At 43.5% G+C, this 14,076-nt stretch overlaps 1 protein-coding gene across 15 annotated transcripts in view; it reads left to right on the plus strand.

Moving 5' to 3' along the window:
* ACTR3B (actin related protein 3B) overlaps positions 1–14,076 on the plus strand; it is an 80,550-nt gene that overhangs the window by 34,159 nt on the left and 32,315 nt on the right. For 11 of the 15 annotated variants that reach the window (XM_023640051.2, XM_070265268.1, XM_070265264.1 and 8 more), the window contains 3 exons: positions 647–771; positions 1,435–1,545; positions 12,603–12,698. In XM_023640051.2, the coding sequence (XP_023495819.1) occupies positions 647–771; positions 1,435–1,545; positions 12,603–12,698 (332 nt within the window). Of the gene's footprint in view, positions 1–646; positions 772–1,434; positions 1,546–7,500; positions 7,580–11,627; positions 11,703–12,602; positions 12,699–14,076 lie in introns of those variants that run through there. The other 4 variants (XM_070265269.1, XM_070265270.1, XM_023640056.2 and 1 more) reach the window with 3 other exon arrangements.

A 14,076-nucleotide genomic window follows, 5' to 3' on the forward strand; every position in this document is an offset into this window, starting at 1 on the left:
TGCTAAGTATATTCCCACGTATCAAGATGAAGCTCTTATTAAAATAATGCATCATAGAGCCACTAATATTTTTACATAAAACAGTTGCTTGATTATTGCACTTTTCTTTTTGCAACAGATGTAAGCCAGCATCCTCCTAGTTTTCCCTTTTAATGAGAAATCATTTCTTTTCTGTAACAAGACTAAAAATATATTTTAAATCTATCTGGTGCAGAGTTTTATTAAAATGAGAGCATATAGGCCTTATTTTTCAGTTTACTCTCCTCTTCTGTGTTATATTTTTAATTTTGTCTCCTATATTGTATTTTAAAATTTGGAACCTGCTTATGCTCCTTGGGTGTTTCACTTACTGTCCTAAGGGATTTTTCCAGGTGAATCTGAGAAATTTAGTTGTGTAGCTTCTGTCAGCATTAAAAGCAGACCAGCCAAATTCCTTTGTGCCGTTCTGAAAATAATACTGCAACGTAATGACTTGTTTCTGTGTTATTTTATGCGCTCATTGATAGTGGCTTTTCTGTGAACACCCTTGACCACAGATAAAACCCTAACATTGCAAACTTACTTGTATATACACAGGGAGTATATTATCCTTGCTTGATCCTTCAGATGTGGATATTGATGGGCATCTTGTGGTGTTTTTTTTAAGGTATTGCCATCAGAGAGTCGGCAAAGGTAGTTGACCAAGCCCAGAGGAGAGTGCTGAGGGGCGTTGACGACCTGGACTTTTTCATAGGGGATGAAGCCATAGATAAACCCACGTACGCCACAAAGGTAGACCTCTGACGGGCATTGCTTCTTTCTGTGTATAGCCAGGAACAGAGCAGTGGAATGGATAATGCAGAATGGTAGATTATCTAGAAATTGTGCTTGTGAGTTATGGAATGTATTTTCATTCTTAGGTTTGGAAGGAGGTTTTGTTGTTGTTTTTGAATAGGGTATTTTTGATGTGGGGAATCAAGCAAATTTACAAAGTCCTGGAATGCAGGATTCGCTCAGGCAGTGCTGGGTTAACATGTGACAGCAAGCCCTGCGCCTGGGTAGAGTTGCAGGTTGACTGATGAGTCTGTCAGATACGGAAAGTTGCAGATTGATTAATTAAAAAGAAGCGCTAAAGTTATTTAACTAGACATTTGTTCTAAAAAAAAAATGCTCCAGATTGAATGGGATGGTAGATTAGCTGCACGTTTCCATCTGTCACCCATTGTTAAGACGGATTCTTTGTACTCAGAAAGGGGTGGAGTAGAATATAAACAGTAATATAACTTGACCTTTCTGGGAGGGCGCCTGTTGTTTCTGCACGTGAGTTAACATTCACTTGGTGCGGAGAGGACCCTGTTCTCTGATAATTCAGCTTCTTCCGGGCCAGTGCTGGTAAACTGTTGCTCGTGCTGTTGTGAACTGGACGTTGACTGACTTTGGTTTCTCTTGCTTCAGTGGCCAATAAGACATGGAATAATTGAAGACTGGGACCTTATGGAGAGGTTCATGGAACAAGTGATTTTTAAATATCTTCGAGCTGAACCTGAGGATCATTATTTCTTAATGGTGAGTAACTGGGTCTAAGGGGAGTATATCTCTGTAAATTCCAAATTGCTTAGATTTTAAACTCAAGATACTCTTCCCTGGGGAGTTTTAATTCCTGCTGAAGCTATTTGTGTGGATCAGGATGCTTCTTTGGCAAATAACAGAAGGCTCAACAAAAATGTCTGAAACCAGAAGGGGTTCGTTGTCTCACAAGGCAGGAGGGGCAGAATTGGGCGTTTCCAGGGCTGGTTCTTTCAGCAGCGCGGCAGTGGAAGCAAGGACCCCGCTTGTGCACTCGCTGGCTTGGCCTCCTGGGTCAGTTCCCCTCGTGGCCCAGAGATGGCTGCCCAAGTTTCTCTACCACCTCTTGGTGTATTTGCTTTCAGAGGTAGAAGCACTTTTTAAGAACTGAGAATCCGTTTCTCAGAAACCTTCCCAGCAGATTTGCCCCGTCCATCCATGCCTAACTCTGTCACTAGCAAGGGGAATGGAATACCTTGACAGGTTTAGATTAATCAGGATCCTCTCGCTGGGGCTGGGGAGGGGACCCTCTCTGATCACCTGGCCCCAGGAGGGTAAGCACCTACACAGGTCTCCAAGAGCAAGGAAGATGGAGGAGCAATAGATTTGGGTAGGAAACCAGCCTTGTACTCTGATATCCTCGTGAAGTAGCTGGGTGCCTATGACTTTATGCTTCTTATAGCAGAGGAACCCGAGTCAACATGTTATTTTGCCAGGGTTTAAGTCTTAGTGTAAAATACGCTTGAGCTGAGTTACGAGCCCTGATTATGGTACTGTAGTCCCCCTCATCCGTGGTTTCAGTTACCCGCGGTCAACTGCGTCCGAAAAGAACGCTATATCACAGTGCTTAGTCATCCATCTCACTTCGTCTCATCACATGGGCGCTGTGTCGTCTCACATCACAAGAAGAAGGGTGAGGACAGTACAATAAGGTATTGTGAGGGAGAGAGACCACATTCACATCACTTTTACTGCAGTGTATTGTTCTAATGGTTCTATTTTATTATTAGTTGTTAATCTCTTACTATGCTAATTTGTGAGCTAAACTTTGTCATCGGTATGTATATATAGGACAAAACGTAGTATACATAGGGCTCGGTACTATCCGTCGTTTCAGGCGTCCCCCGGGGGTCTTGGAACGTGTCCCTCGTGGATAAGGGAGGACTAATGAACTTAACTGGTCTTGTTCAAACAAAATAAAACATTACAGAGCACAGAGAAGAAATATTTCTTGGTTGTGGAATCTGTTCTATTGTTCTACTCAACGTTATGTGTTTCCTTCCATGAAATGTTCTTTTTAAGTTAAAATTAATTACCTGTACACAATGCTTGCTTTATAGAGAGCAATTGCATGTAACATAAGCTGCATATTAAAACCTCCATAATTTAGCTTTGGATTTTTTCCGTGCAAGTACGTTGTCAAAGGGTCCCCGATCCAATTATGTAATTCTTTCTAATGTTAAATATCGAATGTCTCTTTAGACCTCTCTGGTTTAAAATATGTTAACCACAAGGCTATTAGGGTAGTTAGTGGAATCCATGTATTTAATATCTATTAAAACAAGTCCTTGAAAGTGCTCTGATCTGTTTTTCTGGCTATGTCTTCACAACTGGAAATTGCCCAGTATGAGTACTGCGTTTTATACGCCCCTGTGTCTTTTCTGTCCTGTGCTTCTGCAGTGGGTTGTGTAGAGTAAACGGAACCAGGAAGCTGGCAGTGTGTCTGAGTGGTTTTGTCTTTATAGCCAAACAAATCACAGATTCCCACCTGTCACATTTGGCATTTTTCCTTCTCCAGCACATCACATAACTACCTGTTGTTGGATAGGGTTTTAGGACCAGGCACCATGCCCAGCTGCTTCCTTCTGTCTGCTTCAGCTCGCCTTGCCAGGAGCTCTCCCTCTTACTCCACGCAGAGGGACGTCTGATCTCAGGCCTGTGGAGCAAACGCACACCACCAGGACACAGCTCAGAGGAAATTTCTCCTGAAAGAAAGGTTTTTCTGATTTAGCTGGCATGCATAGGCTAGTAAGATAAAACCACTTGCCAGGAAGGAATTGGAGATATTTGGCGTGAACATGGAAAAGCTGAAGTCCATTTTCCAAAAATGAGTACCTGCAATGAACATTTGAAAAGAATCAAATTTATTAAATTAAAGACAAGAAAATATTCTATTATATGTATTGTGCTTTGAAGTCTGCAAGTCAGTTCATTGCATCATGTGATCGAGGAGGTGATGAGAATGGTGAATTTTTCAGGTTTACACCCTTAATCATCAGTTAATGGAGTAGTTAAAGGGGAGTAAAGCAGGTGTACAGATTTGTGGCCAGTCATAGAAGTTAACTGGAGGCATTTTCTGAACTGTACGTCAGAGGAGGCCTCTTGGTAGAAGAGAGTCTAAGAGGTCTGAGTTATAGGTCCCTTAGTAGCTCACAGAACTGTCCTTTCTGACTGCTGTGACTAGCCATCTGCACATACAGGGGGAGAATGAGCTCATTACGGCTCATACTTTTCAAAAAGTTTCAGAGACTCAGTTCATACTGGTCATGTGGCTCGAGCAGATAGCAAATGAGAATCATATGATTTTCTCCCATACTGAACTGCCAGAATCATATATTTGAAAGAATTGCAGTGCTCTTAAGTGAAAATTGAGTTGTAACTTCAGAAGAGATTTGTAAACTTTTGAATGTGAATCAAGCAAGAAAGAGCAAACGGCGTGTGCTGCTCAAGAAGGCTCGAGAACCAGGAGCTCCAGTGTCCGAGAGCAGGAAGGGTGGATGTCCCAGCTCAAGGAGAGAGAGAGAAAATCCTCCTTCGTCTTTTTGTTCCATTCGGGTCTTCAGTGGATTGGATGATGCCCATCCACACTGGTGAGGGCAGAACTCTTCACTCAGTCTACTGAATGCTAGTCTCTTCCAGAAACACCCTCACAGACGCACCCAGAAATAATGTTTTACCGATTATCTCTAGGTCCAGTCAAGTTGACACATAAAATTAACCACGACATGCAGTATGCCCTGACTTACTATAATAGTTCCCTTCCTGGTTCCTTTTTTTTTTTTTGATTCTTCTTTGTCTTCCCAAATCCCCCGGTACATAGTTGTATATTCTAGTTATAGGTCCTTCTGGTTGTGCTATGTGGGACGCCGCCTCACGTGGCCTGGTTGAGCGGTGCCACGTCCATGCCCAGGATCCGAACCAGGGGAACCCTGGGCTGCCAAAGTGGAGTGCACAAACTTAACCACTTGGCCATGGGGCTGGACCCCCACTTCCTGGTTCTTGAGAATGATTTAGACCTACTCTGCCTAATTCAGTAGCCACCAGCCAGTGCAGAGGCTACTAAGTTAATTACTGCTGGCCCATGTGCTTTCCAGCTTCTAGGATATTGTCATCTCCTCTCCTGTTCTCCCTTCCTTGAGGATTTATATTTTTAAAGGGTTTCTTTACCCTTTAAAAATGTGAATGTCGGGGCTGGCCCTGTGGCCGAGTGGTTAAGTTTGCACACTCCACTGCAGGCAGCCCAGGGTTTCGTGAGTTCGAGTCCTGGGTGTGGACATGGCCCTGCTCATTGAGCCACGCTGAGGTGGCGTCCCACATGCCGCAACTAGAAGGACCCACAACTAAGAATATACAACTATGTACCTGGGGGCTTTGGGGAGAAAAAGGAAAAAAAAATAAAATCTTTAAAAAAAAAAAAAAGTGAATGTACTCAGTGCCACCAAACTGTGGAGTATGGGAGTGGAGCGATATTAGGTACATGTGTTCTGCTTGCTGTCTTTATCTAGAAATATGGATTGGTTTTTATGGTACTGATTATTTTTGAATCAATATCACATGATATTTTACCATTGTTATGAATAAAAATGTTTGCGTAGCTTACAGTTGTATGTTTTAATTGTATCATTCAGTATTGAAGAAAAGTAAGAAACTCAATACCTCTAATTTAGACCTTATGATAAATAATGGTTTGGGAAATTTTTATTTAAATTGGTCTTCTAAAAGAACAGTTACTTGTAGTAAACATAGAAGAAATGGAAGATTGAGGAAAAAATGGATTTATGGTTATGGTTCTCAGAACCTGTGAGGATATGCCCATAATAATGCTGAGTTTGATTCAAGAACCAGGAGAACCTAATTATATTGTAAATGTTCCATTAAATGGAAGTACATAGATTTTAATGTAAATTCTTGACAGATGGTGAATTGTTTGGCAGCAAGTAATGGAAGTGTAAAAAACAGTAGTTTAAACAAGTTAGGGGTTTTATTTTTCTTAAACAAATTGGTAGTAGGGAGGCCAGTGCTGGTATGGCAGCTCTGTGCTCCAGTGTCTTTAGCATATGGCTTCCATTCTAAGGATGCCCCACAATCACAAGTTGGCTATTGCAGCTCCAGTCATCACCTCTGTTTTCCAGGAAAGTAGTTAAGGGCAAGAGGGAGTCTATTACTTGAGTCTGCTAACCTTGTAAGGAGCTTTTCTAGAAGTCATCAGCTTTTGCTTCTTATTGGCCAGAACTTACTCACTTAGCCATCTCCGTCCACAAGGAATTCTGGGAAATGCTTTTCCTCAGGGCCTGTTGCCTCCTCCTGTGATTGATTTGTGGTTTATCAGTAAGGCAGAGGGAGAGTGGATATTGGGTAGGTAACTTGCAGTGCCTGCCGTAATGATGGGCCCCTAGATGTGAAGACAGTGGCAAAACAAGCATTCAACCGTTTTTACAACTCAGACTGAATTCTGCCTGCGTGGAGAGTGTCATCCACATTGGGGAGCCGACAGGCCAGGGAAAAGCTGTGTCAAGGGGTGCTGCTGTGTGTCCTGCTCTGTGTTGCTGTCTTGCTTCTGTCGAGTTTCTCTCTCTATGGATAAACAGGTCAGGAAGTTGTATGAGGAGTCTCTCTTGTCCTTTCCCACAGGCCGTAACCTACCCCATGTAAAGACTTTTTCTCATTATAGAACTATTAGTATGATAGAGGAAATTTGGAAGCTGTTTATGGGACTTTTCACAATCCTATCACGTTAATGTGATTATTACTAACATTTAGTAATTTTCATTTAAATTTTCACCCATGTTTCTGTATGATTTCACACTCAATATTGTATCCTCCATCCATCCCCCCATTTTCATACACAGTCTTCATAACCCTCATTATAATGGCGGTACTATCGTCTACCCAGTTGTCTACCCAAACAGACAGGAAATATCCACTGTGCTCCACTTTGGTGGCCCAGGGTTTCTCTGGTTCGGATCCTAGGCGTGGACGTGGCACTGCTCATCAAGCCATGCTGAGGCGGCATCCCACATGCCACAACTAGAATGACCCACAACTAAGAATATACAACTATGTACTGGGAGGACTTTGGGGAGAAAAAGGAAAAATAAAATCTTAAAAAAAAAACTTTCTTTCTAATAAAATGTACATACCCTAAAATTTACCTTTTAGCCATTTTTGAATGTACAGTCTGGTGACATTGAGTACATTGATATTGTTGTGCAGCCATCACCACCATCCATCTCCAGAAGTTTTTCGTCTTCCCAAACTGAAACTCTGTCCCCGTTAAACACCAACTCTCCTTTCCCCTCTCCACGCCGCTGGTGCCCTCCATCCTGCTTTCTGTCTCTATGATGTAAGTGGAATCATAGCGTACTTGTCCTTTTGTGACTGGCTTATTTCGCTTAACGTAACATCTTCAAGGTTCATCTGTGTAACATGTGTCCGAATTTCCTTTCTTTTTAGGGCTGAGTAATACTCCACCGCGTGTCCGTGCCACGTTTTGTTTATTCTGTGAACTCTTTCCTGTGATACCTAGGAAGCTTGTGTCAGCAGCAGATTTTTTTTCTCAGTTGATTTTTTTTTTTGCCTTTGTAGGTTATATTTTGCACATCTATAATAATTTAAAATTTTTATGTAGTAAACCTATTTTCCTTTCATGTTTATACTTAATCTTCATCCATCTAGGATTTATTTGGGACGTCACTTGACGATGGACTTAAACCCATGGAGCATCCAGGGAGCCCGGGTTGATCTAATCCTGTTGGTAATGTCTTTCTGTAGGCTCGCTTTTTGCTTCAGACCAAGCAGGCCGCTCTTGGCTGCAGGCAGGAAGCGTTCCTGACCGTGCTGTCACTTTCATTCCTTTCCACCTTTCTCTCTCCATCCTTCTCCCCTCTGCTCAGTTCAAATGCTTTGTTTATAAAGTTAACTTACTATTAAGGTGCTTGGGTTCCTATTCAGGGTGAGAAAACTTTCTAGATCCCTACAGTCAATGTGGGAGGTCCACTGTTGGTAGTTACGGGGATGTGGACTGAGTGCTTGCTGTGTGCCCAGCCCATGCCCTCCCCGGGAATTCACATGCCTTCACTCATGCCTGTAACCCCACCGACAACCCTGCGGAGGCAGCTGTTAGGCTCGCTTTTCATATTCATAGGAGGGACCTTGACAGTTTATCGTAGCCAATGCTGTGCAATCTCATGCGCTTTAAATGAAAGGAATCGAAAATCATTGCTAACACTTAGAGTGCTAACTGTGCCAGGCATTTTACAGGTATTAACAAATTTAATCCCAACCCCTTGAGGTAGGCGCATATAAAATAAGTAATACGTGGTTGAGTGACTTTGAGATCTCTTATTTACAACATGCTTTTGAGTGTGACGTCGTTATTCGTCTCCCATGGTTTAAGATTGCTTCTCTCTCCCATCCAGGGAATATATTCAAATGGTTAAAGCCTCTTTGGGGCCCTGTGGTTGAGCTTAGCATCAGTTGCTACACGAGAGTCCAAACTAAAGCATAAGCTAGTTGATGGCCAGGTTTGTCTGTTTGACAAGATAATACACAGACAGCACAGAATTCAGAAGGTGCAGAAGGATTTCCAGGGCAAGTCTGCCTCATCCCACCTCTGTTCTGCCTCCCAGATCCCCTTGCTAGAGGAAGCCACCTTTACCACTTCTTGACGGGTTCACGGTTCGTCTTTCCAGACATAATTGTGTACAGGCATATGGATTATGCATAAACTTTTGTTTTATACAAATGATAACAAAATATACATACTGTTGTACACCTTTTTTTTATTAAAAAAAATTGTGTGGTGGCACAGTGGTTAAGTTTGTGCACTCCACTTGGCGGCCTGGGGTTTGCCAGTTTGGATCCTGGACGTGGAGCTATGTACTGCTTATCAAGCCTTGGTGTGGCAGATGTCCCATGTATAAAATAGAGGAAGATGGGCACGGATGTTAGCTCAGGGCCAGTCTTCCTCAGCAAAAAGAGGAGGATTGGCGGCAGATGTTAGCTCAGGGCTGATGTTCCTCGGAAAAAAAAAATTGTGGGCCAGTCCCGTGGCTTAGTGGTTAAGTTTGGCGTGCTCCACTTTGGCAGCCTGGGTTCGGTTCCTGGGCACAGACCTATACCGCTTGTCTGTCAGTGGCCACGCTGTGGTGGTGGCTCACATACAAAAAAGAGGAAGATTGGCAGTGGATGTTAGCTCAGGGTGAATCTTCCTCAGCAAAAAAAAAATTGGTAAAAACCTAATATGAAATTTACCCCCCAACCATTTTTAACTGTATAGTTCAGTACTGTTAACTGTATTCACATTGTCATTAAGAGATCTCCAGGACTTTTTCATCTTGCAGAACCAAAGCAATAGAGATTATCATAGAGACTGTTTTCATATCAGCACATACAGAGCTCATCCTTTTTAATTGCTGCAAAGCAGTCTATTTTATGGATGTGGCATAATTTCTTTAATCAGCTCCCTAACGATGGGCATTTAGGTTGTTTCTGGTCTTCTAGTGCTTGTAGACAATGCTGACTTCTGACCTCTGCCAGCCCCTGGTTTGAGACGTCTCTGGCCTGTAGAATGTCATTTGATTTTGTTTCTTGGTCTTAGCTGAGAGACTTTTCCTTTTCAGTTGGTGAGTTTCTCACTTGTGTTTGCTGATGATTTTAGTACCAATAACCTGCCTTCATCGAGCACATTCTGTGTGCCAGGTGCTGCTGGGAGCAGGTAGACCCCCTTCCTGTTTCCACCTCTGTGCATAGGTGCTGATCGTACACAGAGACGAAGTCACCGCCCAAAGTTAGTGAAGTCGAAGGCCGCGATGTGACCCAGCGGGTTGGACTTCAGAGCTCCCGTGCTGACCCCCGTGTTGCGTGCCACGTGTGGCGGACATGCTGAGTCTTAGTGCAGCCATTTTACTTTATGTCGTGCTGTTTGTTTTTACTGTGTTTTATTCATGTATTAGTATTTTTAAATTCAGGCTTGGTTTTCTCTTTGCTTTGTATTGGGTATGCTTTCTGATAATTTGGTGGTTTTTTTTTACGTGTTTTATGTAAGTATAATTGCATATAATATGTTTACCATATATTTGTTTAGGGGTGATTAACTACTTTCTGCTGTGATTAGTGACCAAGTGGGTACATTTTCGCATTTTCTTTTCTCCTCTTCCTTTCTTCTGCCACCTGCTTTTGGTTGATTATGTTACTAAACTGATGGTCATTTTAACATTTATAAATTTGTGTATAGTGGTGCCTCTTATATAACAATACCTTTTGATTCCACGATAAGAGGATATCAGTGTCTTTCTATTCTCTCCTTTCCGGCTACACGTCTCAACTTGATATTATTTCTACTGTTTTAATTTATTACTTGTACATTCTGTTCTGTAGCTTTAATTCCCAGAAAAGAGAAATCTTTGGTCCTACATCTTAGATGGGCTAATTGCTCACGCTGAGTCTTTGGCTATACTTTCTGCTTTCTTCTTGTTTGGTTAAAGTTTGTCTTCTAGTAGTTAATTCATGAAAGGCTCATGGAAGCCAAATTCTCCAAGGTCTTGTATATTTAAAGATGTTGTGTTTTTGCAACGTACTGGGTTGGCAGTCCATCGAGATGTAGACTTCTTAGGTCAGGCCTTTCCGCCCTGAACACTGTAAGTGTGGCCCCAGGGGTCCGGGGCTACAGGGTCTGTGCTGACGGCCCGCACTGCCTGTGCTTCTCCCGCTTTAAGGTTGTCTCAGCTCTAGCTGCGGGATTGAAATACCATCGGCTGGGGGCTTAAACAACAGATGTTTGTTTTCTCACAGTGCTGGAGGCTTTGCGGCCCACATCCAGGTGCCGGCGGAGTTGGTTCCTGGTGAGGCCTCTCTTCCTGGCTTGCAGGTGGCCGTCTTCTCGCTGTGTCCTCCCGTGGCCTCTCCTCTGTGTGCAGTCCCCTGCCGTCTTCTCGCTGAGTCCTCCCGTGGCCTCTCCTCTGTGTGCAGTCCCCTGCCGTCTTCTCGCTGAGTCCTCCCGTGGCCTCTCCTCTGTGTGCAGTCCCCTGCCGTCTTCTCGCTGTGTCCTCCCGTGGCCTCTCCTCTGTGTGCAGTCCCCTGTCGTCTTCTTGCTGTGTCCTCCCGTGGCCTCTCCTCTGTGTGCAGTCCCCTGCCGTCTTCTCGCTGTGTCCTCCCGTGGCCTCTCCTCTGTGTGCAGTCCCCTGCCGCCTTCTCGCTGAGTCCTCCCGTGGCCTCTCCTCTGTGTGCAGTCCCCTGCCGCCTTCTCGCTGAGTCCTCCCGTGGCCTCTCCTCTGTGTGCAGTCCCCTGCCGCCTTCTCGCTGAGTCCTCCCGTGGCCTCTCCTCTGTGTGCAGTCCCCTGCCGTCTTCTTGCTGTGTCCTCCCGTGGCCTCTCCTCTGTGTGCAGTCCCCTGCCGTCTTCTCGCTGTGTCCTCCCGTGGCCTCTCCTCTGTGTGCAGTCCCCTGTCGTCTTCTCGCTGAGTCCTCCCGTGGCCTCTCCTCTGTGTGCAGTCCCCTGCCGTCTTCTCGCTGAGTCCTCCCGTGGCCTCTCCTCTGTGTGCAGTCCTCTGGTGTCTTTCCCTTTTCTTACAAAGACATCAGTCCTGTGGCGTTAGGACGCCACCCTTATGACCTCGTTTAACCTTGATTATCTTCCTGGAGGCCCTGTCTCCAAATGCAGTCACGTTGGAGGTTGGGGCTTCAGCATAGGAATTTTGGGGGCACTGTTCAGTCCATAATAAAGGGTAATGTGGGCTTTTTTTTTTGCCAGAAGGCCTGGAGAATTTTTATTCATTCTTTTGTTTTTGTTTTTGTTTTGCAGCTTTAAATATGTGATGCGTATCCATATTTATTGACATGGAAAAATGTCCACAACATATTGCTGAATGACAAAAAGCAGGTTTATTTATTCTTTTAATCTTTCTGTAATCCTTTCATTTCCTCCTATTTGATAATGGTTATTATTTAAAAATAGACGTTTGAATTTTTTGAAATGCCTTTGGTCACGATTTCCTTCTGCTTTGTTTTTATCTTTTTCTGGGTGTATGTTTTTTGTCTGCCATTTGTTTTCCTATTACTCTCCTCTCTCCCCTCTCTTCTTCTTTTAGTATTTCATATGGTCTCTCGCTGGTTTCCTTATGCTCTTTCCTCATCTTTGAACGAGGGGCATTCTTCCTGGAATAGCAATGTGCGAGAGTTCAGGCCTGGGGGCAGGGTGGTGTCTGGGTGAAGCTGCTGCTGCCCTGGACTCTGCCTTGTGACTGACAGCAGAGGTCTTCCGTCTCACCTTGCCTTCTGGGCGCAGGTGGCAGGTGGGGAGTGGGAACGCTCCTTCAGCTGTGCTGCTCAAACTGATCTTCTCGTCCAAGCACGGGCTCACTGCTTTTGCTCTTCTGTGGAGAGCTCTAATTCGCCTGGGATCTGAAGTCGCCAGTATTCTGTTGCGGTCTCCTCGCTTGTCTTGGTTGGGTTTTCGCTGCCCTTGGCAACTTGCTGCAGGTCTGTTCAGTTTCAGGGTGTTGGTGTTATCCAAGATAATTTTCTTTTCTGTGACTTGTTCTTGTTTTGGGGTGATTAATAAGAGCAGAAGTGTTCTGAGAGGTCTTTACTCTGCCATCTTAAAGCTTTTAAGACTCACAGCCAGATTTCTTTAATTAATCACTCTGAGTTTATCTATAAAATTAGGGAGTTGTACAGCATCCTGATTAAACTGCTTTTAGCTTAACTTTTTTATGATTCTAATGTAATTACATGAAATTTGGGTGAATGGTAAATATAGTGAATTTTTGTTTTCTTATAGACAGAACCTCCACTGAATACGCCAGAAAATAGAGAGTATCTTGCAGAAATTATGTTTGAATCATTTAATGTGCCAGGACTCTACATTGCGGTTCAGGTAAAATCAAAGTGAATTTTACGATTCCCAAAGGACCATCTAATGGAAGAAATGGTGATTCCAGAGGCTCTCTGTTAAGATCATGCTGTGTGGTCTTCCTTTTTCCACTCCCTCAAAAGACGCACACACACATGCACTCCGCCCCCCATTCCGGTTCAAACATTTATACTGTTGGTATAAAATTTGTCTGGCTTTATCTTTTTATGTACATTAAAATCTAATGCACTTTTCTCTGGGTGATAAGATCAAGATGTAAAGTGAAAGCCTCTTTCACTTCTGATCATAAAAAAGAAAAGATACTGTAGAACCTGTTAAAAAACAAAATAAAACAAGGTTGTAATCTATCATAACATTAATAAAAAAAAAAACCAAAAAACACAAAATAAATACCTGTAGAGAGGTCCTCCGTATGGACTTTGGGCTCCTGTGGGTCCATGAGTTTGCAGGCCTTCCTCTGAAGCTGTTTGTTCTCTTAGTCTGGGGATTTTTGTTGGTTTCAGTTGTTGCAGCTCTGCCACCCTATATAAGGGAATGGACTGAAATATTTTGGAATAAATGAAATAGGTGTTTTCTAAAATGTTTTCTGTGTAACACTAGTTCCTTACTCTTAAGAAAAAGGAGGAGTTGCATAGGAGGATGATTTGGGAGACGCCCCGTGCGGTGGCCCCTGCATGGTGATTCACAGTGCACACGGGCATAGTAAAGGCTCTGAGAATGCCTGCATTAGAGAAATCTGTTTATTCCAACACTTCCAGAAATCTTCCCCCTCCCCTAGGTTGTTTACCTTCCTCAGAATAGGGAGACACTTTAGAAAACACTGGACCAGTGGTTCTCAAAGTGGTCTGTGCATCAAGTCACCTGAAGAGTGTGTTTTAAAAGTACAGATTCTCAGGCTTTATCTCAGACCAAGGTTTTCCAGCGTCAATACTGTGGATTGGGCAGTTCTTCGTGGCGGGGGCCATCCTGTGCATTGTAGGGTGTTTAACAGCATCTTTGGCCTCTTCCCACTAGAGGAAGCACTGCCTCCAGCCTGCCCTCCCCCAACTGTGACAGTCAAAAATGGCGCCAGACATTGCTGGATGTGCCCTGGGGGGCAGAAGCTTGAGGACCACTAACGTAGTCCTACCAGATTAGAGTTTCTGGGCGTGAGGCCTAGTAATCTGTCTTCTTAGAAACTCCACAGATGATCTTACTGCAGCCTGTCTGTGGGCCCACAGTGGGAACCAGTGGATTAGAAATTAAAATCTTCTTATTCCATAATAAAATTCCTTTGTGGCTTTTCTTTGTAAAAATTTGCTTTATTTTATTGAAAACTTGACTCCTGCAGTTTTAGGTATACTAAATTTGTGTGTTAGGTGTTCATCTTGGAATTTGAATT

This window comes from Equus caballus, chromosome 4 (genome assembly GCF_041296265.1).
Source record: "Equus caballus isolate H_3958 breed thoroughbred chromosome 4, TB-T2T, whole genome shotgun sequence".
Lineage (NCBI taxonomy): Eukaryota > Metazoa > Chordata > Mammalia > Perissodactyla > Equidae > Equus > Equus caballus.